Source organism: Papaver somniferum, chromosome 8, assembly GCF_003573695.1.
Source record: "Papaver somniferum cultivar HN1 chromosome 8, ASM357369v1, whole genome shotgun sequence".
Lineage (NCBI taxonomy): Eukaryota > Viridiplantae > Streptophyta > Magnoliopsida > Ranunculales > Papaveraceae > Papaver > Papaver somniferum.
Genome location: NC_039365.1, coordinates 31218768 through 31233026, shown reverse-complemented (window position 1 = coordinate 31233026; position 14259 = coordinate 31218768). Strand labels below are relative to the sequence as shown.

Here is a 14259-nt window from a genome sequence, read left to right as displayed (position 1 = left end):
ATTTAACCTAAGTTTCTATATTAAAAATTTTTTACCCAAAAATTAGGGACGGGCTATAACCTCTTTTAGCCCATTGCTAGGCCCGTCCCTGGTTTCTATATACTTCTGATGAATATTGTTTTTTGTTTCAAATGAATGAATTTTGTCAACACTGACCATAATGAACCGAAGATTTCGAAGTCTCTTTGCAATCGTTTTGAAGCCCCTTAATAATAATAGAGGCAGCAATCTAATAACCCCAGCAACATTGAATCTGAATTTGACTGAATACACTATCTTGCTCGTCTCATATTTTTGTCAGGTGTATAATTACATATCAGGATTCAGAAGTTTTTCTGTAACCCATTATATAATTGAGTCAAGGGTTCATAGAAAAGTAAAGCTGCCTTAACATACATTTAGCTGAGATATTGTAGTTTCCTGGCATTCTGATCCATTTGTATCCGAATCTTCAGGTATCGAATACTCTATTGTAATAGCCCACTAGTTTGATAATAAAATTTCATGCTTCAAAAAAAAAATTAGCTGAGATATTAGCTTAAATGTTCGGCGGGCTGGACAAAGTGGTGCCCAAAAAAGTTAGAGGGCTGAGATATTAGCACCCTCTCTACATTATATGTTTTACCTTTCCCGCTAAATAATTATAACTCACCTTTCCTCTGATCAACTCCACCATTACGAATACGTGGGAGGAAAACGGCATCATGTCTATATCCAACTCCCTCAAAGCCATCGATTCTTCATTTTCTCAATACACATCAATAATCGACGAATGCATAAAAACCAGAAACATCAAACTTGGGAGAACCCTTCATTCACACCTCATTAAAACAGCTCTTAATCTCAACGTATTCCTTGCTAATCGTCTCATAGATATGTATGCAAAATGTAATTCAGTCAAATGTGCCGAAAGTGCTTTTGATGATGCCCCAGTAAAGAATTCTCATTCCTGGAATACAATTTTCTTCGCGTATTCCAAATTGGGGTTTTTTGGTAAAGCTCGTGAAGTGTTCGACAAAATGCCGAACCCAAATCTTGTTAGTTATAATTCTATGATATCTGGTTTGACTAAAAATGGGTTTCATTTAGAAGCATTAGATGTTTTTAAGAAAATGTATAGTCAGAGTGGTGCTATGTTAATCGATAATTATACGTTTGTTGGTGTGGTTACTGCTTGTACGGGTTTGGGAGAATTGGAGTTGGTAAGACAGGTTCATGGACTTGTAAGTGTAATGGGATTGGATATGAATCTCATTATGTATAATGCCTTGATTGACGCGTATGGGAAATGTTATGACCCTGATTCGTCGAGTTTGCTTTTTAACCAAATGCCAGAAAGGGATGTTGTGTCATGGACTTCGATGGTTGTTGCTTATGCACTGGCATCTAGATTAGAGGACGCTCGTTCAGTGTTTGATCAGATCCCTGTTAAGAATACTGTGTCATGGAATGCTTTGATAGCCGGGTTAGCTCAAAATGGGCATGGAGAGGAGGCATTGGATCTCTTTAAGAACATGCAGGATCTGGGAGTTGCACCTAATGCCTTTACGTTTGTTAGCGTTATGAGTGCTTGTGCAGATCTAGCACTTATTGGAAGTGGTAAGCAGATACATGGGCACATTATTAGAATGAGTAGTAGCAGAGGAGAATTGCTTAATTTATTCACATTCAATGCTTTAATTGACATGTATTCAAAGAGTGGAGACATGAAATCGGCTAGTATACTGTTTGATCAGATGCCAGATAAGGATATCGTTTCTTGGAATTCACTAGTAACTGGGCTTGCTCAGAATGGGTTTGCAAAAAAGTCACTAGATGTGTTTGAGAGGCTGACTGAAGTGGGTGACATGCCGTTAAATCATATCACATTTCTTGGTGCTTTATCTGCTTGTAGCCACATGGGTTTAGTATCGGAAGGACAGCGTATCTTTCAGCTAATGGGAAAATATGGTGTACGTCCAAGGTCAGAACACTATGCTCTTCTGATAGATATGCTCGGAAGAAATAATAAACTTGAGGAAGCAGTGAAATTTGTTGAGACTGCACCTAGTAAATTGGATCGTTGTGGGATGTGGGCTGCACTTCTGGGTGCATGTCGTGTCCATGGAAACTTGGATATTGCAAGGAAGGCTGCAGAAGCTTTATTTGAGTTGGAACCTCGAAATAGTGGGAGATATGTGTCTTTATCCAACATTTATGCTGCAACTGGCAGGTGGGATGATGCTCGTCGAGTAAGGAATCTTATGAAAGAGAGGAGTTTGGAAAAAGAAGTTGCTTATAGTTGGATAGAGGTCAGAAGTCAGAGACATGGGTTCGTGGCTAAAGACAAATATCACTGTCAAATGGAAGAGATATATAATATAGCCAGTGAACTTGTGAGCCACATGGAGGCAGGATATGGATCCTCTAAAGATTCATTTGAGCATGAAGCACTTTTTGCTTATTAAACTCGATCTAAGTTATGCTTTTGTAACCATTCATGTCTCTCCTTTATCAAACCACAGTGCTCACATGCAGATGACACCCTTGTGATGGTATTGCTGTTTGATGTCACAACTTCATTTGCTTCAGTACCACAACTAATTGGCATCCCATGCCCACTGGGAAGTTTGGAAGATACAGAGAGGCTGAAATTGAACCAGCTCAAGCAGTAAGATTGTAGCTAATTGACTAGGAACCTTCTTTAACCAAGTAAATAAATTTTGTCGGGTGACTTTATTTTACCCAACTCGTATTAACAGTACTACAGGTATTTGACCATTTATCTTATTCTAGATGTTTTCTTCTTCTGGAGTTTCAAAGGCATATATGGAGTAGGACTGGAGTCCCTGTGCTTCATCCTGATCAGGCTTTAGTTTCAGTGACTTGGATCTCCATCTAGGCCTCCCAGGTATTCTTTAACAGTGACTTGGATCTTCATCCTGGCCCTCACTAATGTATCTCTCCCTCTCTACCAGCACTGTCAAGCAGCCACTAGTTATTTAAATCTAAAATGCCTTCCTTTAATGAATCGTGGTTTACAAGTAGTCACTTTTCCCAATGTTCCTCTGACCGTTCCGTAATTGGCTTTTGACAGTCTAAGAATATGTTGAGTTGCAAGAGTATATATCACCAAAATGGGTTTATTATCCCTTTTGGATAAGCTGTTATTTGAAAAACGTGGATAATGATTTTTTAGTAGTAGTGACCCTGAGTTGGAGATTAGTTGCTGATAGAACTAGGAGGGAAGTTAATAGGGTTTAGGATAACAAAGGAGATTTGACCATTTAGTGGTGCATTTCTCTTCTCCACAATGTTCTTGGGAATTCGGTAAGGTTGAGGGAGTTGAATGGAGGTTGGAATTGGTTTAGTCTCCAAAATGGACAATAAATGTAGGTAATGAACTTATTTAAATTGATAAAGAGTAACCCATCCCTTCAACAACAAATAGTCTCTTTAAGAAATGGGTTTCTGGGTAACTTCTATTCTCATATTCTCTGGTCTAAGCTATAAACTAGTATTTTTCTTCTTGTTCAGTACTGTTATTTTTTTATTTTTTTCACGAAAATGATCTGATGCATATGTCCTTGCTATGAAAAAGCAGGAATCGAACTTGAATGCGGTAAACCGTACATATATCGACATGATAAGATGCTAGGAAAGCTTCATATTACTCAGGTAGTCTACTTGAGAAACCATTTTTTTGTTGGATGTATATGTATGTTGTCTTATATTTGAACCAACTCAAGCAGTATGACCAGTAAGATTGTAACTAATTGAGATGGGTAAGTTAAAGGCTTGCTGAAAGACCATACTCTCTCAAGTGTTACTAGGAACCTTTTTTTAACCTAAATCATAAATAACCTCGTGTATAGTACTACTACACCTATTTGATCAATGTAATGCAAAGATATGACCATTTATCTGACTTTAGATGTTTTCTTCTTCTGGATTGTCAGAGGCATCTAGGGAATAGGACTGGGGGTGCTGTGCTTCATCCTGATCAGGTGTTCGTGTCAGTGACTTGGCTCTCCATGTGGGCCTCAGGTGGTCTTAAATGGTGCATAGCGACTTCCTTTATCAATCTATCTCTCTCTCTTTATAAGAAGCTGCTAGTTATTTCAATCTAAAATGCCTTCCCTTAATGAAACGTGGTTTATAAGTAAATTCAAGTTTCCCAATTTCCCTCTGACACGTTCCATAGTTGGCTTTTGACAGTCTAAAATAATAGACTAAAATGCAAAAAGTATATATCACCGAAAGGGGTTTATTATTCCTTTCGGATAAGTTGCTCTTTGAGAAACGTAGATAATAATTTTTTTAATAGTAGTGCCCTGGAGTTGGAGATTAGTTGCTGATAGGACAAGGAGGGAAGTAAATAGGGTTCAGGATAACAAAGGAGATTTGACCTTTTAGTAGTGCATCCCTCTTCTCCAGAATGTTCTTGAGAATTCAGTAAGGTTGAGGGAGTTGAATGGAGGTTGGAATTGGTTTAGTGTCCAAAATTACAAGAAATGTAGGTAATGACCTTATTTAACTAGATAAAGAGTAACCTTGTAAGCATCATAGCTGACCCATCCCTTCAACAACAAACAGTCTCTTTAAGAAATGGGTTTCTGGGGTAACTTTTCTTCTCCTATTCTCTGGTCTACAAACTAATATTGCAAAGTTCTATTTTTTTCTTGATTTAGTACTGTGTGTTTTTTCCCACGATAATGATCTGATGCTTATGTCCTTGCTATGAAAAAGCAGGAATTGAACTTGAATGTGGTAAACCGTACATATGCCGACATGATAAGATGCTAGGAAAGCTTCATATTACTCAGGTACTTTACTTGAGAAACCATTTTTTTGTTGTATGTATTTGTATGTTGTCTTATATTTGAACATATTTGTAATTGCAGGCAGCTTTAGTTAGCTGGGGTCATGTCTGGGCATTGAGTACATATTGGTGTGCTGTTCAGGTTAAGGTTGGGAGTCAGAACCCAATCCTTATATGCAAGTTTGTCAGAAATAGTTTGATAGAGTCAATTTCTTTAGATTTGGAGTTTGATGAGGGGGAAGATGACATTGTTTTTGAACTATTGAGCACTGGTTGTAAAGTGCATCTTACTGGTTACCATGATAAAAATGGTAATGGCAGAGATCAAGGTGAGTCATTGCTATCAGTGCATATCCATTTTTTTTTCTCTAGTCTTTAGCTCATGTCCTGTGTAGTATCAAGCATGGATATTTTGGGCTTATTATATGTTTTTGTGAAGTTCTATTTCTCATCGTGCTCTTCGCTGTCACAAGCCTGCTAAATTGGTGCTTGTTACTTCAATAGAGCAAAAAAGAGTAAAAATAAAACCTTTTTACTTCTAAATGATAATATTTCTCTTAGTTGCAAAGTCAATTTATCCATATAATCATGTTGAGCTTAAACGGTCTTTATTTGTTTTCTTTGCAGGTGTTGTTGAAAAGAGAATAGTAAAAGAAGGAACCGGTACCTTCTTAAAATGGCCACGATGAAGAAGTGAAGAATAAAAATGGCGACTCAAACTCTAAATAAAGATAGATTTGAAGTTTTAGCATGTTGGAAGATGATTGGATTTGTTGGTGAATGGTTTGTTTAGAGTCACTGTTACTGTTTACCTTATTTGGTTTCTCTGTTATCAAGCTGTAATTGTGTCTGTTGGGCTGTCAAGCTTGTTAAATTTCTGTTTGAGAGTCCTGGTATTAGCTTTACACAAAGTTGTGCTTCATTCTACGGGATCAAGTAGTATACAATTTATTTATTTGAATGTTATTATCCTGTTCAAGTAGTAGTCTTATTTATTTATTTATTTATATAACCTTCGGGTCAGATTGAAAAATAACGTACGATTAATTCCAGTCTCTCTGGAACCAAACCCATCTAGATTGAACAAGAAGCTGCTAATTTTCAGTCAAGTTGGACTGAGATAACTTTTACTTGGATGATCAAACTGATGTTGTACGGATTCCCTCCGTCCCTATTATAAATGGGGAGTTTTGAAAAAAAGACCAAAATCAATAATTTCTGGGTGAAAAAGATATCTAGGTTTTGATACTGTTTAAATGGACAAAAATGTAAAAATAGTCAGGATGTAAACAGTTTCACTCTACCCATTGTCAAATACTTTTTCTTATTTTTAATTTGCATCAGGATGCATCCAGTTTCATTCTCGCTATTTTTTAAGTTTAAGCTAGGATGAATCCAGTTTCATCCTTGCTATTTTTTTTTGTCCATTTCACCCGTAATAATTTTTACTCGTCCAGTATAACCATGTTTTAAAAATATTTGGACAAATGAACCATTTTACGTATTGTATTCCCGTTGGATAGGCGGAGCTCCAGTTTGAAAGTTGTTTTTTCCACATACACCCTATTAATAATGCATGGGTAGTAGCGGAGCCTAAATTTTTGGGTTGGGGGTGCAAATATTTGGTTTGGGGGATAAAATATTCTTTTAGGGGAGCAAACAAGCAAAAATTAGGGTTGCAAACAGCGTAATGTCTTTTATTGAGCTTAATTTAGGCTTTGGAGCCAGCTGGGCAGGGTGCAAGGCCGCACTCTTACAATGGGCTGGCTTCATATAATTTAATTTTACACGTGAGATAGAACTAAGTAAGGATAAATTAAAAAAAAATATGAGTTTATTAAGAATCTTTTTATTACAAGAGAATCCTACTTCTTCGCCTATATTACACGGACATGGGGAGTATTTAGATTAAGTTCCACTTAATTAATCTAATTAGTTCACAGTTAACATGATTTTATTCATGCTTTTGCTTTCTCATTTGATCAGTCCTTGATAAGTGCTGGCAAGGAAAAAAAGAAAAGAGTAACCAACTTAACAGGAACATGACGTGAGATGATTGTGGAGTTCTGGGCTAAAAAACGATCAAACAGTGGCGGACCAAAGAAGTCATTTTACTGGGGTCAAAGACTCAAAGCACTGACAGCTTGGTTGTTTACGTACAAAGAGCCATTCTTTGGAATGGTTAATACCGGTCAACAAAGAGATGTGGACCGTTTGGTACTTTTTATGTCAGGTTTGACCAGGAGGGAAATTAAAACTTCAGGATAACATAGGAGATTTGACTTTTCAGCGGATTCATTCATCTTCTTAAGAATGTTCTCGGGAACTCGAAAAGGTTGAGGTAGTGATTGGGGATGGAATTGGTTCAGTTTCAGTTTCCAAAACTGACAATAAATATTAGTAATGACATTATTTAAATAGACAAATATTGACCTTGTAAGCATCATTTCATTGTTGACCCATCACCTTCAACAACAAAGAGAAGAGGCTTTATCGTGGGTTCCGCTGTTAAGAGCGTCCACACTGGTGCGAGCATAACTAAAGACCAAAGATTAAAAAAAGAGATCAAATTTGGGTTTAGTCCGTCCTGTGACGTAGCGGGTGACGAGTAAATTTGGTCGCGCGTTGATATAAAGTCCGCTTCATCGTCCAGCGTAGATAAAGATTGCGCCTGGCATGGGGCGTTGATAAAGATAACGCCTGGTATGGGGCGTTGATAAAGACAACGCCTGTATGGGGCGTGAACTATAGCAACGCCTGGTGTATGGGACGGAGATTATACGTTCGCCCGGGTTCAAAAAAAAAAAAAAATGGGGCGTTGATAAAGACAACGCCCCAACCAAAGTTTTGTAAACTTTTCAAATTTGGGTTCATGACTATATCAACGCCCCATTCAAATTTGGTGTCCGGCGTTAATTATACCAACGCCCCATCCAGGCGGACATTATACCAACGCCCCATGCCAGACGTTGATTATACCAACGCCCCATTCAGGCGGACATTATACCAACGCCCCATTCAGGCGGACATTATACCAACGCCCTGCATCAGGCGTTAACTTTACGAACGCGCGGCTACAGGCGGACATTATACCAACGCCCGTCGGGTAGGCGGACATTATATAAACGCCCGACTATATTTGGATTTGGTCTTAATCGCCGACCAAATTTGGTCAAACTCTTTGATCAAATTTTGATCGATGGTCCGTCCCATTACGCCAGCCCACTCGACACCAAATTTGGGTTTAGTCGTCCACTGCAGTTGCTCTAAGAGCTACATTCTCTTAATGGGTTTTTGGGGTATAACCTTTAATCTCATCTGCAGATCTATGCTATAAACTAATACTACAAAGTTCTGCTTTCTTCTTTGTTGTACAGTTTTTTTTCTTTTCTTTTTTTTTTCCCATCAAAATGAACTGATACCTATGTCCTTGGTATGAAAAAGCAGGAGTTGAACTTGAATGTGGTAAACCGTACTTATACAGACATGTTAAGATGCTAGGAAAGCTTCATATTACTCAGGTACTCGAGAAACCATTTTCTTTGTTTTATGTATTTGTATGCTGTCTTATATTTGAACATATTTGTAATCGCAGGCAGCTTTAGTTAGCTGGGGTCATGTCTGGGCACTGAGTACACATTGGTGTGCTGTTCAGGTTAAGGTCGGGAGTAAGAATCCATTCTTCATATGCAAGTTTGTCAGAAATAGTTTGAGAGAATCTATTTCTTTAGATTTGGAGTTTGATGAGGGGGAAGACGAAATTGTCTTTGAACTATTGAGCACTGGTTGTAAAGTGCATCTTACTGGTTACTATGATGGAAATGGTGATAACGGTGGACATCAAGGTGAGTCTTATTTATCGGTGCAAGTCCCTTTTTTGTTTTTTTCTTAAGTCTTCAGCTCATGTATCAGTATTTGGGGTTTCTTCTTCGATTTTATAGAGCTCTATTTTTCACCACGTTCTTCGTTGCCACGAGCCTTGCAACCTTACACCCTACTTAATATTTCTAGTAGTAGTTACAAAATCAACCATCTATAACTATGTTTAGCTTGACAAGTCTCAATTTGTTTTCTTTGCAGGTGCAACAGAAAAAAAGAAGGTAAAAGAAGAAACTGATACCTTCTATAGATGGCCACAGTGAAGAGTTGAGAAGCAAATGGCGACAGAACTCCTCAATGAAGAGACATGAAGTTTTAATACATTGGAAGATGATTGGATGTAACTTTTGCTTACTTGGTTTGTGTTTCGTACGTTTTACTTTAGAGCCAGTGTTTACCCATATTAGTTCCTTAGTTGCACTATCAAGTTTGCCGAATTTCTGTTTTGGAGTTCTGGTTTTGGTATTCTTTGTTTGTATGTTTTTTTTTTTTTTTTTTTTTTTTTTTTGTGTGTGTGTTTGTTTGTGGCAAATGATTCGTGCCATAACTTGTTATATCCAATAAGTATGAATGCTTATGATATAACCTTCAGGTTAGGTTGGAAGATAACATTATTAACATACGACTAATTTCAGTCTCGCTGATTGAATCCTCCAAGGAATCTAATCGAACTAGACTGAACAAGGAATTATTAATTACTTTTAGGCAAGTTGGATTGAGATAACTTTTACTTGGTTAATCAAATTGTTGTTAATTAAAGTCGGTGTTGCAGCATGATTAGCAAGGTAATCGGCAGTCTCGCGATACACATGCTTGCATGATTAGAAAGACTCCAATTCACAAATCTTGGTCCATATCTGATCTCATAACATGGAAGGAAATTCAATTGTCTTAACGACATACTCATGATAGTACGGTCATGACATCTGCTCTATATGCGGCTCCAGATCCTTAATGGAATACCCCTGTCCCTTTGTCCCCCGCCAATGACAAAAGAACACGTATTGATATTCAAAATTAATTTTAAGTTGAAAGAAGAGAGATTTTTTCTTCTTTTTTCTTGAAGCATGGAGAGAAGAGATAAAATAAGAATGATGCATCATCCAAAAGAATTATAAGATGTCACGACTGAAATCAAAGAAGGTTGTTAACGAGGAGCCAAGTCATAAGCAAACATGGAGTGTTTACTTGAGGAGCTAAGTTGCTAGTATTAGTACTTTTCTTCATGGGTTTTAGCAAGAAGCAACTCCAGCAAAACATAGCATTATGAGTCTTCATTTTCTACTAAAACAATAAAAATACAGGTGTTTTGTAGTCGAGAAAAATTGAGCATTATTATTATTATTTTTATTTTTTTTTGATAACTTAGAACAGTGCCCTAAAAACTACACATAAGAATATTAGCCTGGGATTGATGCTATTACAGGGTTCGATCCCCAATCTTGCGTATAGGAGGAAGCTTGCTCAATCAGATAGTACTACTACCGAATCATAAAGCTGTCGTTACCAGCTGAATTTATTAAGCCACCACCTTCCGTGCATGGTGCCGGATTCCTGTCCCTCCTTCAATTTGGTGTTTGTGTCCCATCGGTGACAAGTCCTTATCTGCCCATAAATATCTGCCTAATCTAAAATCGGTTATTCAGTTTATAAAGAGTGCAAAGAAAATAATTTGGTTAGACATATGCCTTGCTACAATTAACAAGTCATTCATTCTTGAGGGGCAGACACACACAGAATAATAGAATGGACAAGCTTAATAGTGATGATGAGTTTGGGAGGTTCATGAACGTCTGTTTAGCAATTTTTTCATCCTTAAGTTACTGTTATGTCATATCCCGAAACATCCTAAAAGGATTTCCAAGGCTTCTTTCAGTCTTACCAATTATATACATTTTTATCATCCTTCCACTCCATCTCTCTTCTTTCCATCTTACTTTGGGAGCTGGGTTTTTTATAAGTTGGCTTGCTAGCTTTAAACTTGTTCTCTTCTCATTCGATAAGGGCCCTTTTTCATATGATCCAACACTTGTGTCATTTTCATCACCATCACCAGTGGCCTTTTTACGTTTTCTTGTTATTGCTTGTTTACCAATCAAGGTTAAACAATCTAACCGATCATCAGTACCATCGTATTAAGAAACCATTGTTGTTTCTTTTGATCATGATTTCTTTAATGTTAAATATTATTCCTGCTAGGAACCCCTTCTAGGAATGATGTGCTCACCCTTTCCCACTTTCAGTTTCAGAGACAGATCAGAGTGCACGGCGAAAGCGTCGAGGAGTTGACTCAGTGATTTAGTTAACTTCTGCTATGTTTATTATGTTGTTTATTCTATTTGCAAACAAAATGACTATTGTATATGTATCATTTGAGAGAAGTTCTTGTATATATATTTCTGAGCGGGGTTAGTTTTGGGTTAAGTTTTATAACAGATTTCTTAATTGATTGTTTAAGTAAATGATTTAGATTCTTAGTGCCTCTTTGTTTAGTTAATCTCTTGGATTAGTCAGCTGCTAGCTTTGGGGGCGCTACACTGTTGGTATCAGAGCTCACTATTAGATCTTATATGGGAAACAATAAGAATAGCCAGTGCCAGTTAGTGAACTAGGTTAGTTTAGTACTGGGTTGGGTTGTGAGATAAATCTTAATCACTAAAAGCTATTAATAATTTAAAGATTTATTTGATTGATTGATTGATTTGTTTGATTTATTGTAATGAAGTAAAAATTGTAGGTTGAAACCAATTATAGTATAGTTTAGAAATTTTATTACATAGCTAGAGATTAGTTAGTCTCATTTATTTAACACTTAAGTAATCTAGCACTGGAGAGTAGTGAGGTTTGTAATTCCGATATACTTGTGTGGTCTTTTGGCCCTAGGAAAGCATTGTCAGTTCTGATCAGCCTAGACAGGGCAACTACATGCATGGATTACCATTCGTAAAATGAGAGCTTGCTTCTATTCGTGGACTGATAGATCCCAAATTTTACTTAGAAACTTTATTATAGAGTATTTTCTCTCGTAATTAGAACCATTGTATTTTTTTTGAAACAGAAACTAGTTTGTCGAACGTAAAGCCACAAATTTTAGTTGTAGAAAGCCATGTAGGTTTATGCTTTGTTTGTTGTTGTTTGCACTTAGACAAGAGATAAGATTATTCTACAAGGTGGGGAGTTTTTGAAGACCATAAGGATGGTTTGATTTTCGAGGACGACAATGATACAAGGTGGGGAGAATATAAGGACCCTCAAGCTCGTCAATGCTATTAGACTAGTAAAGAGACGTATTAACAGATAATAACTCGATTAGTTTAACACGAACATTAATTAATAGAAATTAATATAACAACGATCTAGATACGAAATTAGTACCGCTGGATAGATCTCGAAAAGTTATGCGAAATGGACTACTCGGACGCGTCATTCGGACACCAGACAAAGAAGATATCTTCAGATATGTACGAAGAGTAAAATTGTCATTATTCATCATAACCGCTTGTCTTCCCATATAATTTGGGTAGGTGCATTTATCAATTGTCTTTTTCCTTATCAAAACCGATCGAGCAGATAAGCTCATTCACTTATTTTCCTTCTCTTTCTTCTTCTTCATTCTTTTCTCTTCCTCCTCTCCGTTCTTCACCTCCTGGTCAATCAAGTTATTGAAATAAAGAGATTGTTAGATCGAGAGAGAGGTGGGGATGTTTGATTATTGGTTGATGTTGGTGGTTGTTTTATTGGTTAGCTCTGAGAAGAAGAGGAGATGTTGATGCTGCTGTAAATTAGAATTAGGGTTTTCTCAGAAGGTTGTTTAGAAGTTCGATTAGTGATGAATGAGACAGAATTGAGATGGGTTTATGTTTAATTGAACGATATGAAGTTTTTGTGATGAAGAATCAGTGAGTTAGGGTTTCCTGTTCATTTCGAAATAGAAGATGATTATGATGGAAGTTGGAGATGAAATTAGTGGTTTAAGGAAGAGAATAAAGATGGATTTGTCCATAATTAGGACATAAGGTTGATAATCCTCTCGAATTTGATAGTCAAGGTTTGTAGTTTTGGAACAGAAGCTCAAGTAGTGGTTGATCTGAAGCTGTCGATGGAGTTAGGGTTTGATTCTGCTAATTAAAAAGGTAACTGAGTTGATGTTGATGCTGAATTGATGTTTGTTTTGACAAACTAAAGAATCAGGATTATCTACTTCACTTGGAATTGGAATTAAGGTAATATTTTCTTTAGTTGATTGAAGTCTGTTATACTAATTGATTTATGATATAGCCGTTAATGTTATATCTTTTGAGGCAGAAGAGATTAATCTGGTAATTAGTGGTTAGAATTGACATGTCGAATGAAACTTCAGTGAGGTGTATTGGTGTTGGTTGTGGTTATAGTTGTGGTTGATGTGGAGGTCATATTGTTTTGAAATGGAACTGGGCTGGTATTGCATATAATGATGAGGTGGTTTTGTGTTGATTTTGAAGATGACTGTTGGTCTGTGCTGTTGAGTTATTCTGAGATGCAGGTGTTGATGTTGTGAGAGTTGTACAGAGTTGGAGTTGAGGATTAGATGAATTGGTTGTTTGTAGCAAAGAAATGTTGGTGTTGTCTGTGAGATGATGAAGTTGGCAGGGTTGTACAGTAGGTGCTTGTGTAAGAAATTAGATGGAATTCTAATGTGTAGAACTAGAGTTGTCGAACTGAGTGTTGCATAAAATTGGTTATGCTGAGATTGAGATTACAGGATATGTAGTGGTGGAAATATGGCAGGTGGTGATGTTGAGTGGTAGCTGAAGTTGCTGGTGTTGTATATGTAAAGTGAATTGGGAGAAAGAGAGTAGTTGTAGTGTTGTTTAGCAGTGGCCTTAATGGAAGCCAATAACTGTAGATCTAGGTAGGTTGTTATCTTTGGAAATCATTTTGAGTTTTAATTTGAAATGAATGTTTTGCTGTAATGAAATATATTGAAGTTGAACTGATGTTAGAATTACAGATGGGTAAGAACCTTTGGCTTGTATGATTGAACTTAGTCAGTCTGACTGATTTAACCTTAGATGACTCAGTTAATCTGACTGAGTCGAGATACTCTTGTTAACTAGAGTCGAGTCGGTTTGACTCAGTAGACCAGGACCTGACTTGACCCTTGACCAGACCTCGTCTGTTGACTAGTTAGACTGTACCTGACCTTTGACTTGGACTTAGACCTTGACTGTTAGTTGACTAGGATGAACTCTGTTTTCGTAAATGGATATTTTGAACCTCTTGTGGACCGAGTTAGCCTTTGGTCCCTTATACAAAGTTGTATATCATCATAAGACTTAGATAATAAACTATAGAAACAATATAATTGAATTAGTAAACTTTAGATGTGCTAAGATAGATAATAAAAAGGTGTAAAATCATAAATGGGCGTAGAACCATTAGATAGTTCACTTAGATTATAACTGGAACTTGTATGAATTATGTTATGACCCTTGTGTGAGCCTTTTGGCTAGATTCTTAGACTTCTTGTGTGATTAACAGTTAGTCTATATTAACAACGATCGATTCAAAGGATGCACTAGTGGATCGTGGATCTCGAG

The 14259-nt window shown here is 36.9% G+C and overlaps 1 protein-coding gene across 4 annotated transcripts; it reads left to right on the top strand.

Moving 5' to 3' along the window:
• Positions 1-608: 608 nt before the first annotated feature.
• Positions 609-5767, top strand: LOC113301824 (pentatricopeptide repeat-containing protein At2g21090-like). Of its 4 annotated transcripts, none has more exons than XM_026550653.1 (7): positions 609-2650; positions 2776-2890; positions 3584-3657; positions 3939-4039; positions 4732-4805; positions 4884-5130; positions 5429-5767. In XM_026550653.1, exon 1 carries the CDS (start codon positions 705-707, stop codon positions 2445-2447), a length of 1743 nt encoding a protein of 580 aa, XP_026406438.1. In that variant the 5' UTR covers positions 609-704; the 3' UTR covers positions 2448-2650; positions 2776-2890; positions 3584-3657; positions 3939-4039; positions 4732-4805; positions 4884-5130; positions 5429-5767. The 4 variants fall into 4 exon arrangements, with proteins under 4 accessions (XP_026406438.1, XP_026406441.1, XP_026406437.1 ...); XM_026550656.1 differs by having other exon boundaries at positions 609-2691; XM_026550652.1 differs by having other exon boundaries at positions 609-2890.
• Positions 5768-14259: the final 8492 nt, after the last annotated feature.

Bases quoted from the DNA above. Each gene is read 5' to 3' on its own strand.
- LOC113301824 (XM_026550653.1), top strand. From the start codon at position 705: ATGTCTATATCCAACTCCCTCAAAGCCATCGATTCTTCATTTTCTCAA.